The 25,995-nt window shown below is 41.1% G+C and overlaps 1 protein-coding gene across 1 annotated transcript in view; it reads right to left on the minus strand.

Moving 5' to 3' along the window:
• Positions 1 to 25,995, minus strand: part of ABCA4 (ATP binding cassette subfamily A member 4) — a 154,376-nt gene that overhangs the window by 112,600 nt on the left and 15,781 nt on the right. The window contains exons 6-8 of the mRNA XM_018559208.1: positions 14,459 to 14,656; positions 2,225 to 2,314; positions 240 to 480 (exon numbers count right to left, since the gene is read on the minus strand). Coding sequence (XP_018414710.1) covers positions 240 to 480; positions 2,225 to 2,314; positions 14,459 to 14,656 — 529 coding nt within the window. The remainder of the gene's footprint in view (positions 1 to 239; positions 481 to 2,224; positions 2,315 to 14,458; positions 14,657 to 25,995) is intronic.

Consider the following 25,995-nt stretch of genomic DNA (forward strand, 5'->3'; position numbering starts at 1 on the left):
GCTGGGTGGGTGGGGGGGGGGCGGGGGGGGGGGGGGGGGGGGGGGTGTGGTAAACATTAGAAGTGGATTTTCTACTAACCATAATGAAAACTGCAACTGTTTTCTCATGTCTATGGCTAGCCTAAGGATCCTGATGGATTAGCACTGGATTAGGTATGCATATGTCCTGTCTGGGTATCACTGTTATAGAAGAACATTATCAGTTACAATGTCATTTATAATACCACAAGCCCACTTACTTGTTGTCTTGTCATATAAATAATAGTTTTCCTTCTTTGTTGAATTTACTCCAAGAAAAGCTTTGTAATTATTGTCCTCATACCAGTTGAAAGAGAATACTCTTGCACCACCTCCCTCTGGATAACCACAAAACAAGTCCGATAGAGAACTCATGAGTTGACTAAAGGTTGATGGTCCTCCCTCTTGAAGAATAGGATGTAGAACCCATAGTAGATCCTGGATACTTTGCTTTTGTGATAACTGCAACAAGAAAACAAGTGCTTAGCAAGCCTCGAAAATCAAACATATCATTTAATAAATGAACAGCAGGTTATCAGCACAGTTGCTTAGTGGCTAGCACTTCTGACTTGCAGCACTGGGTGTCCCTGGTTTGAATACCTCAGGGTTTCCTCCCACACACCACAGATATCTAAGTAGGTTAATTAGCTCCCGACTAAATTGGCCCTAGTATGTGTATATTATGCATGTGAGACAGGGATCTTAGATTGTAAGCTCCTTGAGGGCAGGGCCTAATGTAAAGTGCTGTGTAAATTGCTATATAAATACCATCAATAAATAATCAATTCTAAAATATAGTATTTACAGTCGGTTTGCGAATCCCTCTGCAAAGGACTTCAAGTGATGAGGCCTAGTAGGCTAATGCAGAACTGCCCATGGTTGGGTGATAATAGGGTTGAGTGAAACTAAGAGTTTACATTTCCCTGAAATTTTTGCAAAAATCTGAAGATTTTAGTTCAATTTTGACACAATTTTCTAAGTAGCTCCTTTTAGTTAACCTTGTGCCAAAAACAGAGCGTCATCAGCCTAATTTTTATGTTTGCTGCTTTAAATAATTAAAATACTGAGAGAAAATGGTAGAATTAAAAAAAAATAAAGCAAAAGTAGATAATAAATAATAAGAAAAGGAAGAAGCAAAATAATAATAAATACTAAGTAAACTAAACTCGCCTAAATACATTCTCCTAAAAACATATAATACATAAAGAAAAAAAAAGAGTAGACCTTTTTTTTAAAGCAAATTTTGTGGAAGCACATCAATGTGAAACAGAGCTTCAGCTAAATCAATTTAAATGAAACTATTTTGCTTCTTTCTGTAGTCATTATTCTTGTTTTGAATAGAGTGGGTAAGGGCTAGAGTCTCTGTCAAGCTATTATTGCCACTATTAAGGGGAAATCTCTCCAACTGGGGCTCAGACAAATACAGAAACACATTTTAGTTGAGTGAGGAAGGGTTAGAATTACTGACAAGGTGATTATTACTCTAAGTGCCACCCTGTCCTGGCATTTCTTGTATTGGCATCAGAGGAACAAGAGGTGACAAAAAATCTTTCTAATGGAGTCACATAAAAAAATAAAAACCTCACAGAAACTGTAACTCTTCCTCACTATTTCCAAAGTAAAAATACTAACACACACCAATGTCCCATAGACTTGAATGTGACACTACTCCTGTAATACAGGTATGTCTCCATTCAAGTTTATGGAGCTTTAGTATACAGGTGCAGATTTTTACCGACCAGGCTACAGACATAGATGAACCTGCTGGAGGGGGGATCCAATTTTATCTATTGAGGGGGATATGGAGAGGGGCTGGATTACTTTTTTAAACCTGTATATGTACTTGAAAACACAAGCCCTTACTGATCTCTGTAGCTACAGGTACCGTGGAACAGCTAATCTTTAAAGTACACCAGAGAGGCAGTGAAGTCATCTAGCCTAAGCACTCTGCTTTCCCTCTCTTCTGGTGCCCCTGTTCTGTGTGTGTATATTAGAAATTGGATGGCTGTCAAGCTACCAGGTCACTGTGAGAAGGGAGTGCTGCTTAAAATAAAAATGAAAGTATTTTGCTATACTGTTTAAGGATAAATTGGTCTCCAGTGCCTGCAGCTCTGGAGGTCAGTGAAAGCGTGTTTTAAAACATTATATTTACACGTTAAGTTTTTATGCTATTACACAGGATTGAAGTGCCAGCTAATTTGCTTACCACTCTTAGCGATTCAGAGATATTAGACGCAACTTTTCCCCAGAACTTAAGGTCTATTCCACGGGAATTGCTGTCTATAACAGTTGGCATCTGCCAAGGAAGAGAAAAGAAAAATGCATAATTTCTAAATGTGTCTTTAGATAATGTAAGACATTCAGCCCATCTGACGGTCCTCAGGTATGCATAGATTAGACTCTATCACCAACTGAAACAATTACAGGTAAAAGCACAGAACAATCAAGAATTTTAAATGTTTACTTACGGTATTTTTGCTTTTTGTAAATTACTTTTTTATTCACTTGCAAATTTTTTTGCACTTCCTTTTCTTCTACACTTCAAGTCTTCAGGTCCCTCAACGGGTAGAGGGTAACTTTGGTTTAGGAACAAAATGTCTGCTATTCTGATGCAACTGAACCTACAGTTCTTCATATCCTCAGGCCCCCAGGTCCAGAGCTATGTCAGACCAAACCCCTTATGTGGGTATGGACACTCTTAGGCAAATGAGAACTCTTTTCACCTTATTGTAATAATTTGAGTGTCTTTGTTTTACCGCTGTATATTGTATATGGTAGAAACATTTTCTTATGTGCCTATGAGTAAAACATTACCCAAACATTGTCTAAGAATTTTCTAATTTCTTCTATTTTGTTAGGACAGCCCCAATTTTTAAACATTAAAAGATGGGATTAGTAGCCATTATGTCTAATTTTAAGGAATATATGGAGGACTGTTTTTTTTTTTTTTTTGGTCAGTTTCCTATTCCACCTTACTTATTCTATTCCACTAAGCACAGTGAAAGCTCCCAATGGGAAAGGGAATGTTTGTAAATCAGCACTTGTGAACTTTTAAGCAACACTACATTAGGAACTGGCCATATCATATCCCACAATTTTTCATACCCTGTAATAATAACACAGCATATTTCCAGATACATGAGAAAGTCATTGGACATGGAAGTTCAATACAACCACAGAACAACAAATTTTTGGTGCATTAACACACACACACACGTGTTAATATGTTACCTTACAGCAGCGCGGTAATTCGAGCACCCATTCACACCACTCTGGTCTGCTGTGGTGGTTTAAACGCATGCATGGTGACACCTGCTGAGTCACTCACTAGACATGCAATGAATTAGGTGAGTGGCTTGCATAATGTACAAGCCACTCACCTAATGTACTTAGGTAATGTACTTGCAGTGGAAATATTTATATTTTGGTACTTGCCGATACCGAGTACTGGTACTTCCGCTAGCATGGAGCCGGCTTCCCAGGCAATCATTACCCACCGCCCGGCTTCTTGATTGGAGGCCGACTCCATGCTTTTTGGCCGACTCGATGCTAATTAGCCGGGAAGCCAGCATTCGAGCCAATCAGGAAGCCGAAAGGCAGGACATTACCCGCGCGCCCAGCTTCCTGATTGGCCGGGAAGCTGGCTCCATGCTGTTTGGCCGGGAAGCCGGCTTCCCAGCCACTCAGCATGGAACCGGCTTCCTGGCCAATCAGGAAGCCGGAAGTTGGGTCATTACCTGACGCCCTGCTTCCTGATTGGCCAGAAAGCTGGCTCCATGTTGTTTGGCCTACTCGATGCTGATTGGCCAGGAAGCCGGCTCCATGTTTGTTCACTCGCGGCACTGCTGGTCAGAGTAAATCTCCCTCTGAACGGAAGTTCTGGTATCGGAGCAAATACTCGGTATTGGCACCAATACCGATACTAGTATCAGTATCAGTGCATTCCTAATAGTAACATAGTAGGTGAGGTTGAATAAAGACCAAGGTCCATCCAGGTACATGAGCTTGAGGCAGGCATTTTTGGTCCTATAGATGTCTATGGACGTACCTGAAAAAAGGCGGTCCCATTTAAAAGGCTATGGGGCCAGAAACGCACGATTATGCACCTGTACTATAAAACGCATAAAAAAATGAATACACAAACGTGTAAAAAAAATATGGCTCTAAATCAGGGGTGTCAAACTCAATTTAATCGTGAGCCGCATCAACATCATGTTTGCCCTCAAAGGTATCTTTAAGACTATATAAATGTATCTAATTGTTATCATAATTGCTTCTGCATTTGATTATCACTGGTTTTAGTAATAACATAATACCTAGATCTGAAAGTAGAAGTCTAGGAAATGGCCTGGTGTGCCGGATTCTGCCCCTGGGCCTTGAGTTTGACACATGTGCTCTAAATTGATTGGCTATGTTCAGGCTTAGCTGTACCTTTAGGTCCGAAAAAATTCACCTGACAGTCTGGCAAAGCACAACTATAGGACCCTGTGAATTAGATTAAAGCACTAAAATTGGCCGGTCCTATTTTGTCATATCCGTTTGGCTATACTACGTACTAGCGATTTTTTTTATTACAGAAATATAAAAATCTCCTATTGTACACTAAAGGTACCCATAGATGTTGCAGTAGCTATAACCTAAGGATGGCACCAAATTCTAGGTTATGACCTCTGAAAGAAAATACCTAGAGGGAAATTTGCCATTTGTCTTACTGCTCCAGATTCTCACTCAGTAAGGTAAGTTGATCAGCTGTAGATATTATTTTGATGGAAAACTTCCTAAGCAACAGGTTATTCAACCTTATGATTTAGGAGAACATAATTGCTGCTGCTAGACCCTTGCTGGTACATAGCTGCACATGAGGTGCCAGTGATTTGTAATCTGATGGAAGCGATGCCTCCGAGATGTCTGTGAGAGAGCAAAACATAATCAGTCTCTTTATCCACTGAAACAATGCACGCTCTTTACGTTCTTGGCACTTTGCAAATATTTTGAAATATTGTGCAATGTTTAAAGCAAACATAACAAACCATAAGATTTTTCCTCAACATTTTTCATGTGCAGCACAGTATCATTCATAAGAGGAAAACAAACCTGGCTAGTTTAATGGCAGCGCTTACGTGTTTTCTAAACAACAATTAAATGTGGGCTATATAACTGATTGTTTTCATATATGAATTCATATATAGATGAGATAGTAATTAACCCTGTTATGGTTGGCATGGTGTTTAGGGTTGACTTAGCAGGCACTAGTTTGAACATAAGCTATTACACTGGTACTTATGCTATTTATTAAACAAAAAACAAGGTTTTAAAAGAACACTACAGACAGTTGACAATTTTGTATATTGTATACTGTATAACTACATGCTGGTGACAAATCCTACCAATCCACTGCTTTTGTTTTTACTTTCCATTTCAACCATCTCCATTTTCAACCATGTACCCACCACTGTCTCTCTACAGTGGAATTTTACTCACTCCTGAGTAGGAACATGTAGGCACATAACTTTTAGCAACTGAAGCAATACCTTTTTACTAGGATAGTTTCTTTAATACAAAACATTTTCCTGGTCCTAGCCCATCTTAGAATATGTGGAAATATGTAAATATGAGGAAAGTATATTTCTATTATTGATGATGAGGAGAATGTCCAATGACCAATGACTATACAAGGGAAACTGCTTCTTTGCCTTTACTGCCCATACACTAAGGCCTAACCCCTGAGCCCAAATCCAGCCCAACCCCTGAGCAAGCCAATTATCAATAATCCTTGTTATTTACTTATAGTATTCTCCTGCAAAGATTTCAGAACAGCTTAAAGTCCTGCCCTGGGACTAAACTGTATCTAAACCCAAACGCAAAAATGTAATATATTGCAGCTTTCAAATCCTTAAATGTGGTGGCTGCATTAGATTTATTTTTTAAGATTTTTCATTTATTTTTCACATTATGATCCGGCCAGTAACATCCCCTGTCTTAGGGTGGTTTTACTCTATGGAGGAACAATGATGTCACCCTTGGACAGCAGCATTTTCACCCTGTGGAGAAGGTAGCATATTTAGATGGCCTGGACTAACAAATTAAACCTGAACTTCAGCTTACATTTTTCAAACATTTACAGGAACAGTTTTTACCTTTTGGGATAAAGGTTTTATGTAACTGAAACAGCTAACCATTTAAGGACCCCAGTGGCGTATATCCAGGATATGGCACATACCCTGGGCGGCACTTCGGTGACATAGCTGGTTGTGAGGAGCTGGGCGGGACACCAGCCAGAGCGTCTTAGGTTGCTAAAAGCTGGGCGGGACACCGGCCAGAGCGTCATAGGTTGCTGGGCGGGGAGATGTTTAAAGACCATACACATCTTCGTGCCTGCTTCTTAGCAACCATAGTGGGGAAGGGGATGTGCTTGCAGACTACGCGCTCTTGCCATCATCCTGCCCAGCTGCTGGCAACCAGTAAGGCCACTGGTTGCCAAGAGCTGGCCAGGATGCCGGCCTGGCTGCTAAGAGCCGGGTGGGAAGATGTGTATAGCCCTTACACATCTCCCTGCCCAGTTTCTAACAACCTGAGAAACTGTGGCCGGCATCACGCCCAGCTCCTGAGTCCTGGCAACCAGTGACATCACTGGTTGCCAGGAGCTGGGCATGATGCTTGGGGTACAATTTCTTGTAGATACACCTCTTATGCACCTCTGTCAGTGTTAAATGGTTGCTCAAGATATATTGGCTTTAGATACACTCTTATAATACCAGTAATAAGTGTGGTGTCTAGGGTGCAATTCCCCTAGGTCTGTGCTGAGCTTGAGAAGTAACCTTGTCATATCATTTTTTTCATATTTTTAAAGCTTATGTCACCATTGTAGACAGATTGTTATCTCTTCCAAGCAACCCTTATAGCATCATGTCTCAACAATACCTTGCCCTAGACAGCACAATGACAACAAAACCTGTATTTATATGTGGAGTATTTTTAGTTACAATGAAGACATACGAATGTAAAACGAAATATGAGTTTCTTAGGCTTTAATTATAATGGGTACAATTACTAATGGCAAGGTATCCTGAAAGCAGCTAAAAACAATTATTTATGTAGAATAGAATGTATAGGTTATAACAGGTTATAACAACATCTTATAAATTGAGCTCTCATTGAGGTCTACTGGAGGCTAGGTCAGGTAAGTTTCTGATTGTCCAGATTTTTTGAACATGGCATCTTCTAGATAATTTAGAAACAATACTTAAAATATATTAACTAACAGAAATCAACGCATGACCTGTAATTCCTCTACACTTCACCTGGTATTCCTACTCCTATTAGTTTATTTAAAGGCAAAAATATGATTATTCTAGTTATTCATTGAAATCTAGAATTACAAAATAAAAGGACATTTTTTTTGTTTTTTATTAAAGTGACATTAAAGGCAAAAATGTTTTTCCCTCCCCCCAATGTTAAAGTCAGCATTTATCTTTAATGATGTTTCTTAATCCGATCTTCTTCTTTCTTGTCCTTTTCCTCTGTCCCTCCAGCGCTGCGGCGGGTCTCCGATCCAGCGCTGACTCCTCTGAGCTTGCTGGCACTTCCTGTCCCACGGTGTCTGCATGCAGGGGCACGCGTCCATAGACTTACCTTGTGTCTCTCCTCGCGTCCCGGCCGAAAAATTTGATCTGCGCAAGTGCCCGCCCCAAGATGCTTTGCGGCCGCCCGAGAATTTTCACATTTTCTGACGGGAGCGCGCGGGGAAGACACAAATAAGTATTAACCCTTTTCAAAGCGGGTTTTTTTTTTTTTACACTTTTTGCATATATCTACTGCTTGCTAGCAGTAGGTATATGCAAAAAAAGCTGAGGCTGTAATTATCCTTCAAGGTAAACGTAGAACAGGAATACAGTATGTTATAGTGTGCTTTTGAGCCAGCAGGTGGAGCTTTAGGCACTGTTTCACATTTACTTTGTCTCCTTTGCTCCTTTGTTGTAAAAATCTCAATTACAGAGCTGGGCTGTTCAAGCTAAAATATTTACACACAGAACTGAATGAGGGGAATTTAATAAAATTGGAGCAGACAAAATCTGGAGCAGCTGTGAACAGCAACCAATCAGCTTCTCTCTTCCATTTTTAGATCTAAGCAGGTGTGCCTGGCACTTTTATTCAGCAAGGCCGCAAACACACACAGTTTCAGTAGTGGAGGGCTTTGCACAGTAACTCCACAGTATGGCACAAAACATCTGCTTGTCCAAACCACCAGCTAAACTCAGTTGAGTTCCTGACAATCAGGAACCCGGGCGCCGTGTAATGACACGGAGCACCTCATGCTGAGGGAGCATGGAGCCGGCTTCCCGGCCAATCAGGAATTGCACGGCGCCCAGCTTCCTGATTGGCCAGAAAACCGGCTCCATGCTTTCTAATCACCTAGTGACGAGGAGCATGCTAATTGGGAAGCTGGGTGTCGAGTCTTTACACGCCGCCAGGCTTCCCGGATAATCAGGAAGCCAGGTGGCGAGTCATTGCATGCCGCCTGACTTCCTTAATGGGACTTCTGGTATCGGTATTCGGTATCGGTATTCGGTATCGGCGAGTACAAAAAAAAAAAACATTACTCATACTCGATACCGAAATACCGGTATCGGTGGCACCCTAATACACACCATCCACAGAACCAAGTCAAATGCAGGAAAATAGCTTGTCTGACATTAGTCAGTTTGAAATCCGTTTTGATGCAGTCACATTGAATTGCATGGAGAAATAAAAGCCAACCACCACAATGCAATGCAAAAGCAACAATAACAGCAGTGTACATAGTCTATAAGATCAGGGTCAAACCTTGCATTCCACATCTGCTACAAAAATGTTTTACAATCTGTCAGAAACAAACACAAATGCCCCCGTACATTAGGCATTCAAGTGGCTAGAATGTGACTTTTATGACTAATAATCGAATAACCAAAATATTTATTTTGTTTATGTATTTTACTTTAAACCATTTTCCTGATACACATACCATGGCTGCAGTGAGCCTTTTTCCTGGAACACGCACGGCGCAGTGGCCAGCTGTAATAACAGGAGAGTTCCAGACAGAGGCTCACTTTACCAGCTACAGCTGAGCAAACCAGATATGGAGCCTTCAGATCACATGGCTTGTTCTCCACTCTGCAGGTACCAATGTGACTTGTTCTGTCCTGTGCCAAGAAAAACGTACTTCGCTTTTCCTATCAAAAGATTGCCTATAAACACTCGCTGTTTTCCCTCACTGGACACTTTGTATGGAACACAAAAATATTTCACTTAACTGAGCAATCAAATGCTTAAAATGTCACTGTTAAAAAAAAACAGTGTTGGTTGTCCTCTTACTCATTACAATCTAAATTCCAATATTTAAATTAGATTGTATTTAGAAGATAGTTTTCCATGAAACATCCTCTACTGGGCCAGTCTTTAGATAAACATGTATGCTTGTATCCCATGAATATTTGTATGTATGAACATAGCACAGGGCTCAAAATTTCAAGTCCTGAGCTACTAGCCAGGCCTTAAGAGTTACTCGATTTAGATATATTGAAACATGATCATCTTATTGTTAATATTTTTTTATTATTATTGATTTATATTTTAAAAAAAGCTTGTGTCCGAGTTTGAATTTTGTATGCACTAGAGGGAAGCCATTTTGCTCATTATATATATGGGCCCGTTAAATATATGGGCTATGCTCCCTCCCTCAATTATGCTGCATAGTGAATATACTGTACTGGTAATTTTTCATAATGTATGATTAAATTCCATCTGAAGTAGTGCACCTTTGTTCTTTCCTCTATACCTTAAATTTTAGGGAGAACACAGAATAGCATAATTTAGCATATTATAAGGCTTAAAATATGCTATTCTGTGCTCTCAATGCCCTTCCACCCTGCACTGTATGCTGGTATGGAATAGATGAGTAATAGCCATTATCACAAGCGTTCTTGTAGTGTGGAGAGAGGAAAGGGGAGTGTCGGACTAGATAGGGGGTATGTTTAACCAGGTCTGCTATAATACAGCATGCACAGGGCAGGGTGGCCTCACTCAGGTGCCTGTTGGATAGTGCAGTCATATTTAGACAGGCTCTGAAACTGCTATAACAGGAAAAAACAGGTAAGACCATGAAAATTAGTTACCGCTGTTGGACAGTGCAGTCATATTTAGGCAGGCTCTGACATGACTCTGCTATAACAGGAAACTAGAGGTAAGACCATGAAAATGGAAGTTGTTAGTACAATATGTACCTATGTAGACCTATACCTACCTACTTACTTACATAGATATAACTACAGATACCTACTAGAAAGAGACTCTACAAATCTGAAGTATTCTCTTAAAAATACGGGACAGGTAAAAATGTAACAAACACATCACAAAATTACCTTCAGAAAAATGTTCCAATAATTAAAATAGGTAGCAGAAATGCTATATAGATCTCGTCATAGGATTAGTACTTTTCAATAGGGTTAATTTAGCGTTAGTGATTAGTTAGGATAGTGTTACTGGATTCCATTGAGCACTGAAATTGCAGTACCAAATGATTTAATATCTCTTAATTTTCTTTTGGGATCATTAAATAACAGCAATAATAGCAAGGAGTAACGTAAAGTAGACCATAGCAACCAATTAGATATTACTTTAATGAAGCCAAACCAATAGTAGATGGGCCTTTGTGGTTTATTTTGCTTAAATCAACATTTTGATATATCATGTTTTAAAGAGGATAGCACAGTCTTGTAATAAGCATCATCCTGAACTTAATCTATGTTTTTAATCCACTTGTAATTCTTACTTGCCCTTGTTCTCTGAGTGGAGATAACCTTGGTATTTGTGACCATTAGTGATGAGAAAATGTGCTTGGGATTATTTTGCAGGCCGTTCATCAAACTCATCGTAAATTCCACAAACAGCTAACTTTAATCCAAACCCCACAGAGGTCAGTGGGGGGCGAACTTTGAAAATCAATTGTGGTCATTTTCAAAGCTAATTGGCAAAGAGCATGGGGAGCTGGGCACTGGCATGTACCAATGCAAGAAACAATGTAAGAAATACTGTTCAGTGGGGAGAGGGCCCTCTGTTTTATACGACTTGGAGAAAGAAATGGTAAAAACACCAATCCCTCACATGACATGCTGGAGAGATGCCTTTAAGTTGTATGTGATGAAAAGGAACTGTAGGATCCTCACGGACAGCGTCAGTGACACCATATTCTGGCATTTCATAATTTGCACATGTAATTTATATATTTTTTTTTTTATTATTCTTTGGTTTACATACAGCATTAGAAACCCAATCTGACTCATTAAAACTTAGAACACTGTTTTTTAGGTAGTTTATGCTGCAACACCTGATTTTTTTTTAGCTAGCAGAACCAGGCCACAATTGAGCGTTGGAAATAGCAGGCATGACAGATCTAAAAGCTATCTGAAGGTTTACACTTCAAGAAAATCAAGCTGAAGCCCTCAATGTCATACTAGTTGCCAACCAGTGGCATCCCAGTTTCTTAGCATAGCTTGTGCTCTTGTGATCTGCAGTACCGCACTGTATTGTCTACAAGTTATTAAAATGTCAACATGAAGTAAACCAAAGCACTCAAAACCACAACCCTTCATTGCAAAGATGAGGCACTTGATATCGTGGAATAAAAATGACAGTGCTTTATACACCATATACAGTGCCTTGCCTTGCCTAACCCGTTGTGGCTCCCCTGAATGCTAGCACGCTGAATACTCTATAGTGCTGGATAGGGCACATTAGAACGTGAGTCCATTTCTTTTTGCTTGTGGCTTTATTCCTAATCAAGATACTTTTTATACAGATATGAAAGGATCCTGTTGGCCCTGAGGCAGCAGGAAGCCTTCCTCTTTCTCCTGCTTCTACTGCACCTCCAGTGCCAGATCTATAACCATCCAGTAAAATCCAGTAGGAACACCAGAGGAATTGTGTTGCTGATCCCCGCCTTGTCATAACTCACCATTTTGGTCACCTCATTGAATTAGGACAAGATGGTACACCACAGGGAAGCAACATTGGGGGGGGGCTTGGCTGAGGCTGAGCTTCAGGATGCCGAGCAGAGGATCATCAAATTTGTGAAATATTTGCTGATCCTTCCGTGTACTGAGCAAACTAACAAGTATTGATCAGTCCGGTGTTTGTAAATAACTGAGGACATAGTAAGCTTACTATGTCCCCAGTTATGAATGAACAGGAAGTGCTACACATCAATTCCTGTTCATTCATGATCAGAGGCACAGGGTAATCACTTATTCAGTTTCTGAATTGACAGGTGCACTCAGTACAGAGGCTTCCTGTCCATTCATTACTGGGGACCGTACTATGCCTCCTCAGCTTGTGAATTAACAGGAAGCCTTTGTACTGAGTGCTCCTGTCCATTCAGTGCTGGGGGCATATAAAAAGAGACTGTGTCCTCAATCTAATTTTCTATTTCAAAAGGGAAATATCTGGGGTTTTTTTAGGCCCCTGATATTTCACTGAAGCCCCCCGACAGTATAGTTAAAAAAATAAAAATAAAGAAAAAAATAATGAAAAATAGTTTAAAAAACCACCTCCACACACAAACACACATAACATGTGGGGTATGGGGGCTCAATACATGCCTTGGTCCAGGCCTTAGGGCTGGAGCCTGGGCCTCGAGGGTGTCACCCCTCCAAATGCAATTTTGTCTGCCTGGAGGCCATGCTGGTCTAATCTGAATCATGCTAACGTTACCACTGAAGCAGAAAGGCCCCTTTAGCTTTGTGGGGCTAATATGCTTCAGAAGTTCTCTGTTCGGAAGAAACTTCAAGCTGTAAAAGCTGTTGAGTAGTTATTATTTAAACACATAGAACCATATATACTCTATAGCACACATGTACAAAAGCCAGCACAAGATTTGAGTAAAGGTCAAATAGCCTTCTGTTTACCTCACTTGCTTCACTTGCACTGAAGAGTTAAAAGGGACCTAGACTCAGCCAACCTTATCCTTCACACAGTGTGAGACAAGTCAGTTGTGAATGATATAGTATTTATAGTAGGCATTCTGTAGCTGCTCTTTGCCAGGCCCTCTTTTCATCTATTGCTATTATCATGTCTCTGTACAAAGCTCTTCTTGTTCCTAGATCCCAATCCCCATGAGACCTTCAATATATTAAAAAAACAGCAGTAGGCAGAGTATACCTATCAAATTCCTGAAAAGCTGCTATGAGGCAGGAAGAGCAGATTGTGCCTTGGCACTGCCACATGCGAGGAAGTGCTCTGCTGCTTCTAACCATGAGTTATATGCTAAAGTTACATTTTACTGATTGCTTTGTCACATTGAACTTTTTAAAATCCAAAGTCAAACTTCACATTTTTTATATAGATCTAACTTTCATTCAAAAATAGAGTATTTTAAGTGAGCACAAAATGGTGAATTATTTTTACGTTATTTTGTTTACAGCATAATAAAATATGGATATTTTGCAATATCATAACCAACTGTTGAAAAAGTGGTCACAAGACATGCAGTTTGTGAATAAGACTTAAAATACAACTGCAGCCAAAACGTTTTTCTAGTGGTTAGAACATCTGTCAGGTTTCTTTTGCTATCTGTGTTCCTGTTGTTGAGAGGCATCCACCCTCTCATTTTGTCCTGGTGTCTATTGCCACCACAAGGTAAGGTGGAAATTCTAAATGTTATTGCCACCACTTTCCCTCACTTTGGGGGTATTTACAGGTGGTAAAGGGAAATCTCCTGATCGGAACACAGGCACCAATCAGCACTTGCAGAAAATGTCACATTTCCAACTTTACTGCATGTAACACTAATGTTTCAGTTGATGTATAAAGAAATAAAACATTTTCGGAGCTCTAACAATTATCCACCCCAACCAAAGCAATTGTCTGGGATTCTTCTTCAATTCACTTACTCTTTTAAATGTTCTTAAATGTTCTTATGTGTGCTGCAACAGCAGCCTGTTTATTTTTGTGTCCTTGGTATGTTTCCCTGTTCCCCCTTCTGTTTGGTGCAAGTTAGCACAGTCCCTAGCTGGGCACTCCCTGCCTCTCACTTTACTGCTCCATTTAGTTTCACTTTTTTAAGTAGAGACATGGCTTATCAAAGTTTTTGTCTTTTTACACTTTAAAATAGTGGAAAAATATCCTTTGATTTATTTGAAGTAAAACTTTAAATTCAACTTCTGCATCATACTGAATAGTTAATCTGCCTGTTGATTCTGCTAACTCAGCAAGTAGCCATACTGTCCCCACAGACCGGGTTCTAAGGAGGTATGTTATTGCATATACAGTATCAGTGTTTGAAACAGAACATTTTGACACCACAAGTGGGGCATCAAAGACATTCCATAAACCCCTTATCCAACACTTCAGGTTAAGCATAAAACGTAATAGGCTCCAGATACTTTTAAAAAGACTGTAGAAAACTTACAATCTCAAATAGTTTGAAAAAGTCAATGCTGGCATAGAGGACATCTTCAATCCTCTGTAACCTCTGCTGAGACAAGACACACATGGCGTTGCGAACTGTGTGCATTCCTCTGCGGCTGGTGAAGATAATAAACCGTTCCAAGAGGGTCTGGCTGCAAGCTATGTCTTTCAGGGCCAGGTCGGGTATTCCGGAGGCAAACTGTAATGGGAAGAACACAAAGCAAACATCAGTTTAGCTTGAGAAAAGATTAACTTGCTATAGAACATGCTACTTAAAGAAAATTTCTATTTTTTACAACGAGAAGTTGATCAACTTTGAATGACAAAGACTTCACAGCTGGTTAATTTGAGGAGAATGTCATCCAGACAACACAGTGGACAGAACTTTAGAAGTATTGGGGACAATATCTGCAAGTTCAGTCATCTGCATGAGTTCCTTTCCAAAGAAAGTAATGGTAGGTTCTTGACTTTTGATAAAAAGGTGTTAGTCTGTATCTCCTATGTGAAAACATCCAGCCAATCTACTTTTGTAACTTGCTAAAAAACAAAACCGAAAAAAACTTTGAGCTCAATTGAACCCTTGTGATGTATTACTGTAAAGCAGTGAGGCTACATTTCCAGTAATAAATCTTCTGTTCTTTTACGTTTTTACTTTTTTTAAAGTGCTGCACCAAGGGTTGAAAAGTCAGACTGCTGCTCTCACACCCAAAGTAGTGGCTTGGCTCTCCAGTGGTCCAACATGCCCTCCTCAAATATCGTTCTAATCAACAACACTGTGATAGCAAAAGCACAGTTGATTGGAGCATTGTATGAGGGGGAAGGGGGGTGTCAGATGGCTGGAGACCCAGGCCACTACTTTGTGTGTGACATCAGCAGTCCGGCTCTCCTACGTGGTGCCAGCACAGGGTGGTTTCTTAAGCCATGCTGCAGCAATAAGTAGCTTAAAAAAGTCAAAGAAAAGCTGATGTATTACTGTATAGGCAGCCTGGCTAAATGTAAAATGGTCAGCTGTCCAAAGCATAGACGTTAGTTATTTTTAACTTGATGACACTAAACAAACTATATGGACTTCGTATTGCTGCACTTAATGGATTTCATATTGTTGTTCTTAAAGCGTATCTCAAGCTGGGTTTCACCATAGCCAACATAGTTCTTGTAGGGCTGTGAGGGCTGCCACCCACACATCATGTTGCTGACTGTGTCAGTAACACATTCCTCTATATAATAAACTAGGGATCGCCACTCTGTCTTTTAGTGTACAGCAGCTATACTTACTGCTCTGGGTCAATACACCTATGATAAAACTGCTGTAACAGGGGTGTAGCTTCCCCTACCCTTCTAGTTGTCTAGGCATATTGACTTAGAGTGAGAAAATGGACCCTTTCAGTCTTTCTGATTCTAGCCTCGGTGTCTCTTGTGTGGCTAAGATTTCTGTTTTCGGTATTGTGATATTAAGGCTAGGCAGTCGGTTGCACTAGAGGTAGAATGGCATAAGACTGTTTGCCTAGAGTAGGCAGGAAGTATAAATCTTGCTCTGATCTCTAGACAAAGTTTTTTTATTCTTAGTTTTGGATACAATATGGACCATTAGAACCTTAACAGAAAGTTGTTGTTTTTTATTTTTGATGTCTGAAAGATTTTCCGTTACTTCCTGCCCCAGCCACGTGATTGCCACAACCACAGGAAGTAAGGGGAAAACTCTCAAAGAAAGACACTTTTTGTTGGTAGACAGGGAAAGCTAGAACCTCTATCACTGTTCCCATTGGAGATATCTTGTTACAGTGACAGCATTGTCACCAGGACAGAAAGTAAAAGAAAATCTTCAGTGGGATATAGAAAACTCAAAATGGACAAGAGTTCCAATTACTCCTTATTCCATCCCTGCAGGACATTCTGTTTAGCAAATTCAAAGTTCAGAGAACTGCAAAATAAATAGGCACATTTTACTGGAATCTGAGCATCGGAAATACAGATACTGCAGGTTAAAAATTAATGGGTATATTTTAGGGCTGGTAATGATTAAAATTTCGATTAAGTATAATGCACATACAGATCCAACTACATTGGCCTATACACATACAGCAAAGCAATTAAGTAATAAAATGAACTAGGATCACACTAATCCAACACGTTATTAATCTCACGTGCCCATGGCCGCCGTTTCAGTGGGACAACTCATAATAATAACGTGCTGGATTACTGTGATCCTAGTTCATTTTATTACTTCATTGCTGTGCTGTATGTGTATAGGCCAATGCCTTGGCTGGCGCTCGTGCAGAAAGTTTCTTACCGGCCCAAGTGACTCCGTCGGCTAACGAAGGGGGGAGGAGTCCGGTGACGTCACAGACATCGACGTCACCGGACTCCTCCCCCCTTCCCTTCGTTAGCCATCACAGACATCGACGTCACAGGACTCCTCACCCTTCCCTTCGTTAGCCGACGGAGCAACTTGGGGAAGGGGGGGGGGAGGAGCCCGGTGACTTCGATATCCGTGACGTCACTGGATCGCCGACGGGACTCCCTGAAGGCGGCGAAGAGGTGAATGTTTTCATTAGCGATCAAAATAATTTTAATTGAACAAAAAGTTTAACGATTAATCGAGAAATTCATCTTTAATTTCCACAGCCCTAGTATATTTGTAATACTTGTGAGTAGACTGAGTTACATTCGGTATAAAAGCCTTGCAGACACCCTGTAGTCACAAAGAGGCTTTTGGGGCTGTAGAGAAGTAGACAAAGAAAAGTGGAAGATTTTTGTATTTTACTGTATCTCTCATATAGGTACAGCAGAAATATCAAGGCCCTGTACATGCATAATATAGTAAACTAAGCAATGCATGATATTTACAAAGCTTATTATTTTTCTGCCTTTACTTTCAATGTAGCCAGGAAAATGATTAAGTGAGAGTTACCCTTTAAGAGCTACATATGAAAAGGTGCCAAAATTGTTTTTTTAAAAGCGTTCCAGTAGTTCAAAATTATTGGTAGATAAACACACATGGGAACACAAACAATTGCTATCAAATGAATATGGATCACTAAAGGTGCCCACACACCTTGCGATAATCGTATGATTATCGTAAGGTGTGTGGAAGCCGTGCACCCTCTACTACTGTGAGGTCGCACGACTTTTATCTTAGGAGCATGTTTGAAAACCCGCCGAGAATCGTACGATTTTCGGTGGGTGTGTAGCATGTTCGTAAGATAATAGCCGGACGGGCCGGTGTGCGCAAGTGCACACTGCCCATTCGGCATTGCGGTCATCGGAAGGCCGCCCCTCAGCGGGGCGGGCTTGCGATCATCGCTAGTACGATCTGCCTGTCCAAGATAGGCAGATCATACGTTTTTTAAATTACCTTACAACCATCGCAAGACAAGAGTCTTGCGATGGTTGTAATGTGTATGCCAAGCATAATTATGCCTATGTAGATAAAACAGTCCTTATTCACTACTATTAGCTAGTACAGATACCAAATACAGTACTTGGTACTAGTACAAGTGCATATACTTTTCCAGCTCCAAAACTAGACTAGAGAAAAACTCAATAGTTAGGAGGCAGCTGTCATTTTGTGGGAGAAACAGCTTTTCTAAAACAATGCAGACCAATGATTTCAGGACTGTGGTGGAGCGCCAGGGCCCAGTCAAAGCTGTAACTTCTGCGACCCTGGTATTTCTCATGAAAAAGCCAAGTATCGGCACTGGTATCTGAACTACTTTCTGAACATCCCTAACTACTACAATTGCTGGGTGACCCCCACCTCACTGTCTTGTGAGAGCTGTGGATTCTTGCAGTGCCTCTGGAATTTTTGAAGGATTTGGATGGTTATGGGTTTATGAGTGTCCAGCGCATTGTGGACCTATGTTGACATAAGAAGTGATATACTAAATTAAAGTGACAATAAATCTTAAATCTTAAACATGCATTCAGCTACCTTAACTATTACCAAAAATGTATCTTACTTGTGTATCATTCAGATGCACAAATCCTCAATTCATTTCTGAATTGGTGCCGACACTGTCCTTCCTTCTGGAGGGTGGCTACTTCTTTTCCCATGGCCCCTGTGTGTGTTGTAAAGAAGCCACCGCTACAAGCTCACTCCTATGATGGACTGCATTCTCAGTACAAAATGGTAAAGAAAACATGAGATTGTAGTCCATCACAGGATTCAGAGATGATTTGAGGATCAACAGTTGAGTGATACACAAATAAGATACATTTTTGTTAATAGTTAAGGTACTTGAATGCATTTTTAAGGTTTACCTCCTGAGTTTAGTGTCACTCTAAAGTTTCCAGATAGTGATTTAATGTACTGCATATACTGTATATCAATCAAATATGACCCCAGCGGAAATTCCACAGACTTCCTACAGTTCAGTTTTTATATAGAGAAACCTGGATTACTTAATGTGTTACGAAAAGAACACCTGATCTTAGGATTTCAGTCAATGAAAACGTTATCAGTATGTCATCATTAGTCTGGCAAACAAGGTAATAGGCCTTCTACATACAGTATACATATTTATCAGCTAAGAACAGAATGGAATGTATTTTGTTACAAATCAATATGGGAAATGAGAAATCATCAGACTGGAACTAATGTCAGGCTGGGCGTATTTAGTTACTTATTGCTGGTTTTAGGTATAAATGTATGCTTCACTGAAACAGATGGCTTAAGCGATTGGGTGGAAGAATAATACAAGCATTCAGCACATGCTCAGAAACATGGAGACAGAGGCTCATTACACCACTTCTGTGTTTGAGAAGTCACTCTATAAAATGTATGTATCTTTACATACAGGAATACTGTAGAGGTATGTTAGGTTATCTTAAACATTTAACTTAGAGATGTATTCCTTAAAAACCAATACACTTACCTTAAAAATAACTTTTAAAAGCTGAATCTGACATTATGTTAGCTTCCTTCAATTGCATGCACAGCAGTAAAAGAGGGCAGTACTGTAGGCAGAGATGCCCCTAGGGTATCGCTGCCTGAGGCCGGGGAGTTGCTGGTAGTGACATTCTGGGAGGGAGTTGGGTTATGAGTGGTTGATGGGGGTGCTGGTGGTGCACACTAATGACCCTCTGGCCGGTGTCCAGGTGGTGCATCACCCAGGTCTGGCCAGCGTCTCGCCCTTCTCACTGACATCACTGGTTGCCAGGAGCTGAGCAGGATGCCGGCTTGAGCATCCCAGGATGCTAAGAGCTGGGAGAGGAGATGTGTATGGCCCTTACACATCTCTCCACCTGGCCCCGCTGGGCTCGTAGCAACCTGGAACACTCTGGTGGTAAAGAGCCTGCAACCCTGCCATTTCATAATCCAAAGAGATGGGGAGTCCTGACTGTAGGTCATTTAGTCTCTCCTGCATTGAACAGTGCTGCCAGAAGCTTGTACAGCAGACAGCGGTGTAATGGCCTCATTAGTGTGATGTTATTGTCCAATTATGAGTGGATGACCAAGACAGAGTGGAGAAAATTGAGGTCACTGACCTAGTCACTGGTTAAAACCCTGCATGTTTTCCCTGTGCGTGCGTGCGTGCGTGCATGCAAGGCCGTCCCTGATGTTACTGGTTGCCAGGAGGAGCTTGTCACGATGTTGGCCAGAGTATCCCGGGTTGCTAAGAATCATGTTGCAGAGGGTGGCATAACTCCCCTGTCTGGTGGGTCTGTCTCCTCTACCCACCTCCCATTGTCCATATTCTTTATTGATGCAGACTGTCAGAAAATCAACGTTTTGGGGGCCACACATGGTCCCCTTCATGAAGGGGACCCTGCACGGCCCTGAAACGTTTTTTTGACAGTCTGCATCAATGAAGAATATGGATTATCGACACAAGACATAGGAGTGCTGGTGACATTTATCATATATTTGAAGATGCACAGCGCCATCCGTGGTTACTAAAGCACCCTCCTTTATACGTAGGGGTTCCGGTAAGGAGTGCAGCAGTTCCTCTCCAAGATTGCGTTTACCCCTCCAATGGTGGCACCCGAGTGCGGGCCTCACCCCCTGCACCTCCCTTCTGATGCCACTGCTCCCCCATTACACTATATTTTATATTATTATTGTAATTATTACATAACCCAAAGTGCTTCTCTAGCAGAACACTCGTTTAGGGGCCTGTGATGTCATGTTCATAAAATGTCACACTTTGTAAACCTCTGTTTGAAGAAGTGAGTGTACCTGTTTTCTATTGCAACATTTCAACTCAGAAAATTGACCTGTTAATGGTTGTGAAATCTAAGAGAGCTAATTTTATCCAGTTTTAATGATGTTCTGTACTACTTGTGAAATCACTTCATGAGGCACCTCACACAAAACCATCGTCTAACTGATGTGAGGGGAAATAAAGAACATTTGTGAGCCTCTTCCCCCACCCCGTCACTGACTCAGTGCTACAGATGTCTGCTTTAATGCTCACAGCAACCTGGGTTTGTAATTAGGCCAGACCAATGCTTACAGCTCCCACACGCTGAAAAGAAAGTGAATTATTCAATTGCATTTTTGGCTTTTCCCAGAAACCCATTGACCACAAAAACACAATGTTGTATTGACAGCGAAGGCTGAGTCAGTGTGAATCTGGCAATTCGCAGTTTATCCTGAATTATCTTTAACTGGTGTTCATGAGATGAGTCAGCAGTTAGAGGCTGACAGTATCAGGTTCCCTCAGAATTGGCGTGGCACGAGCTACTTAAAAGTTGCAAGCTGGCTACTAGAATGATGACCTGTTGATCTGTACTTGACCACAAATGGTTTACTTCACAAGGGGAGAGTTTTAGCGCAAAGACGTGAGATGACTCATATCATTTGGCTGATAATACAAACAAAAGCAGTGACCTCTAGGCTGATTAGTTGAGGTCACTAAGGCACAAGACTTAATCACATGGCTGAGAATGACACTTGAAACCTTAGTCTTTTTTACAGAAACAAAGAGGTCAGTATTTATCACCCCCTCACAAAGCCCTTTTCATGGAGTCCTGCAATTCCTTCATAATTATTGACCTCGCCAATCACTGGCACTGGGAACCTTTGGGAACCCATGAGTGTTGCGATTGTAACAGGGAAGGTGGTAGGTAAAAAAATAAGTAACATGGTGCTGTATTTAAAGAAGAACTTTACCCATATCTTTGAAATGACAACAAAGACACCTTTAGAAATGTTTAGCAATGGAAATCTACAAACACATACTTCTAGATAATTGCCGGCTTTGTATTCTTTGCATACCCTGTTTTTCTTTTCTACCCATTCTTCTTGCAGTGGCCATTTTTACTAACAGCAGATTGCTATATCTCCCTGTACTTCCTGGAGCTCTAGCATGTGTGATTAGGACATGTGACCATGCACATTATCTCAGGGGAGAAAAACATCTTTCCCTGAGATCTTGTGAGATTACAGATGAGATTTCACAGCAATGCTCTGCTGATGTAACCTTCCTAGGATGCATTGCATGGGCACATTACATCACTAATGTCCAAGAGGACCAGGAAGTGGAAAAACAATCATTGTAAGTAAAAGAAAAATCTGTTTGTTTAATTAATGAATATAAGATGATTTCATATCAGCATGCAGAGCTGAATGCTAAGGTGATTTTTTAGTAAAAAGGGAAATGTCTGCTTTAAGGAGATGCTAAAATATCTGTTTTTAGGGGCATGACCTTTTCAGGCAATACAGTATGTGGTAATATAGCCCCTACAACAAACACAGGCAATTGTGGCAATATGCAGGCAAAGACTGCGACAATACGTGGACATCAAACTGGCAAATGTTACAATACTTGGGTAATAATCCAATTAGGAAATCCTTGCAATAACTAGATACAAATGAGATATCATTACAATACCCAGGTAATAACATACAATCAACAAAATACAAGAGTAATAATTCCATGCAAAGGCAAATAATGGGTACTGCCTGTAACATATAAGCAATAAAATATATTGGTAGTTATTGCACTACAAAGGCAATTTATTAAATTAAAGGCTGTCGAGTGTAAAGAATAGGACCAGCCAATAGTTTATTTTAGGTAATTTGAATAGAGGTGTAAATATAATGGGAGCAGTGGCGGAACTACCGCCATAGCGACCCATGCGGGCGCTATGGGGCCCGCGACAGAGGGGGGGGGCCCGGTTAGGAACAGGGCTTTCAATCCCACCCGGGTCCTGGCATCGGTGCTTACTCCCAGGGCACACTACTGGAGCGGACAGGCTGACAAGCAGTCCAGTCTCCGCAACCCCGCACATTGTAGGTGGAGTCTGAGACAGCCAAATGGGTGGGGTCAGACTCCTGCTGCCTTCTTGGGATTGGTTAGCAGGTGGAGTGGGCGTGGTTTGGAGGTGGCGCGTTTGTTGACGGACGGACCTTGGGGACACCGAGAAGATCGAGGAGGGGACAGAGGTAGGGAGACATCTGCAGTCAGATAGTGGCTTGAAGTTAATGTCAATGGGGCTTGAAGTTTAAGCATTGTGCTGACCCTGTTGCTGTATGGTGCTGTGACAAGACTTCCCAGGTGTCTGCTGGCTCTCTGGGAGGTCTTGTATTCTACATGCTGCAGAGGTCATTAATTACTGTGCTGTACCTGTCATTGTCCAGCAGTATTGTCCCTGCTCTCTATCCCTAAGGGCTTGCTCACACCAATTACAGTGCGTTCCAGAGCGGTTGCTGCTGGAACACACTGTATCTCACACACCTGCGTTCTGGGGTCGCCCGCACTGTGGTCGCCCGCACTGGAAGACGTGCCAAACAATGCCTCTGTTCCGGTTCAGTGCGAGCACCAAAAAATAGTGCATGCAGTGTTTTTTGCAATCACACTGGACCGGAATGCGGGCATTGTTTTGCCACACGTTCCGGTATGGGCAATCACATTGCGGAAGAGGGGCGTGGCTGAGGTGCCATTGTCTTTAATGCATCGCCATGCCCCCTCCAGCCCCAGAATGCAGGGGGGAGTTTTGTGTGCGTTTCAGCAGCTACCACTCCGGAATGCACTGTACTTGGTGTGAATAAGCCCTAAAATCCTTTGATACCTTTACATACATTGCTGTAATTTTCTTTTATTTACAATGTGGCTCTTCTGACTCCTGTAATTTTAAAGGCTCGTTTACACCCTTGCCCAGAATGCAAGGGATCGCATACACAAAGACTCCTTGCGTTCTGGGGTAGCAGGGGGCCTGGCAGTGCCATTCCTGTCATCAGCTGCCCCAGAACGCATGGTAATACATTGCCCTGCTTTCAAGTGTGGTGCAATCACAAAATATTGTACATGCACAATTTTTTGCAGGCAGAGTGTCTGCAGTCTCATTGACATGAATGGCACTGCCAGACCCCCTCCCACCCCAGAACGCAAGGAGACTTTGTGTATGCGATCCCTTGAGTCAATAGCATTACTTTTTTTTTTTTTTTTTTTGAAATTTGTTTTGGTTAGAATAGAGAAAGATTAGAGGCTTTGTTGGGTCTTTCTTGCTCTCTTTTGGGGAGACATCCCCTCATTTTCTGTCACAACAGGAAGGGATGGGATATCTCTGCAATGGGGCAAAAGGCAAACGAAAACACATTTTTGTCACTGATTCAAAAGATAGAAATATGCCTGAAGTTAGGTGTTAAGGTGCAAGTGTCACATGCTGGCTCTATAGATCGAGAGTTGAGCGACCATGAACTGCTGATTGCTCAACCTATGGTCTTCTCCTTGCAGAGATTGGTGACTGACAGCAGGAACTCACCCCTCCCCTCTCTGTTCCTCCAGAACTCATTGGAAAGATAGACAGGGGGTGGGTACAGCTGGCTCTGGCTCTAGAGAGCCTGGGATCCTTCCCGGCTGCAGCGCGGCTCTGTGCGGTCAGCATATAACAGGCAGTAACCCACTAGATGGTTGACTTTGGGTCACAGGAGTACATCATTTTAAACATAAGGAAATTATGGCGAAAGGTCGTTTAAAAATGGCAGATAAAATAATGCAGTGGCTCTTTAACCAGTTGACATCCGCGGTGTTAAACCCCCTTCCCATCCAGGCCATTTTTCAGTATTCAGCGCTGCGGTACTTTGACTGACATTTATTCCGTCATGCAGCGCTGTACTGAAATGAATTTTATACCCTTTTTTGGGGACAGATAGAGCTTTCTTTTGGTGGTATTTATTCACCACTGGGGGTTTTATTTTTTTACTATATTAAGGAAAAATTACCGAAATTTAAAAAAAAAAACAGTTTCCCCTATATTTGCATCTAGGGCAAATCGTTGAAATGGAAAAGCATCCCCACAATCTTAACACATATAAAATACACAATCTCACATTTTTAACAACACAAATATAGGGCCAAAAAAAAGAACTTAATTGCAAAGTACTTTTATTTATGTGTTTCAGATTTCCTAAGCTTTGTCTGATTGTGTCTCCCTGCACGTGTGAAAACTGGTTTACAGCAGACTTGTTTTTAAGGAATTCTAGAAGTTTCCATTCACAAAAAACAGCACGTCCACCCTCACTACACTGATTCTCTATAATGGCTCTATTGTCAACTGATCATACTTGAAAGGCAAGATATGTCAATCTCAGAAATAAAAAGTGTCACAGAGTTTTACTGCATAATGAGTGATCAACACAGTCTGCATGTTTCCCTATAGACAGAAACTGCTGGAGCAATAAACAAATTCAAATTCCAGAAGATAATATTTTTCAGATAGGGCAAATGCCAAATATAAATATCTGAGATAATCAAATGTTGTCAGACTGTTGATCATTTTTATTTTCCCTCATTTCCCTCATTCTTTTGCTATCCTTTTTATTGAGTTGGCACTGGAAAATAATTATGAAAGTGCTTAGCAAACGTGTAAATAATTTTTAAATGAATCATAGTATTGATATGACTGTGTGCTTTCCTTATGCAGGGCAAACCAACCGAACCAACAGGTTCACCTAACTACCGCCCTCATTCCCAGCTGCAAATACCAGGATAAAATTAAAATAGCCAAGACTAGACATGTAAACCTGCAAAGAATGTTTAGTTTCGGATCGATTCGGATTTTTATTTCTTTAGTTTTTCGGATCTGAAATTTGATTTGGTTCGTTATTCGGATTTTGGATCCGTCAGAATTTTCATTTCGGAAACAAAGTCACATGATTGTGCCTGTAATGCAACCCCCAACATCCAAAAAAACCCCCATCTGATTGGCCAGAGAACAGTCACATGTCCAATTTAGGTTGGTTCTGAACATAATTCGTAAGGATCAGAATTTTCATTAACGGAACATTAGGTTTCGTTTGCATTTGGACTTCTTCAAATTCAGATATTCTGGTGCATCCGAATGTCTGAATTTAACGAAATTCATACGAATATCCATTTGGAACAAAGCTAAATTCTAGCCAGTACCTCCTGGTAAAGGGAGCAATTGACTCACTCTCCTTCCCACTACTTTACACATGGGCTGGTGCTTGATGATTAGATGCTCAGGCACCCAGCAAGGAAAAGGTCCTCTCTTTGCAGCTGAACAGAGCGATAGAGAATCAAAAGTAGGGTAAAAATGAGCAACTTGGAGGGCGACAGTTAAGTGAACCTG

Source organism: Nanorana parkeri, unplaced genomic scaffold, assembly GCF_000935625.1.
Source record: "Nanorana parkeri isolate BGI_ZX_2015 unplaced genomic scaffold, ASM93562v1 scaffold382, whole genome shotgun sequence".
Taxonomy (NCBI): domain Eukaryota; kingdom Metazoa; phylum Chordata; class Amphibia; order Anura; family Dicroglossidae; genus Nanorana; species Nanorana parkeri.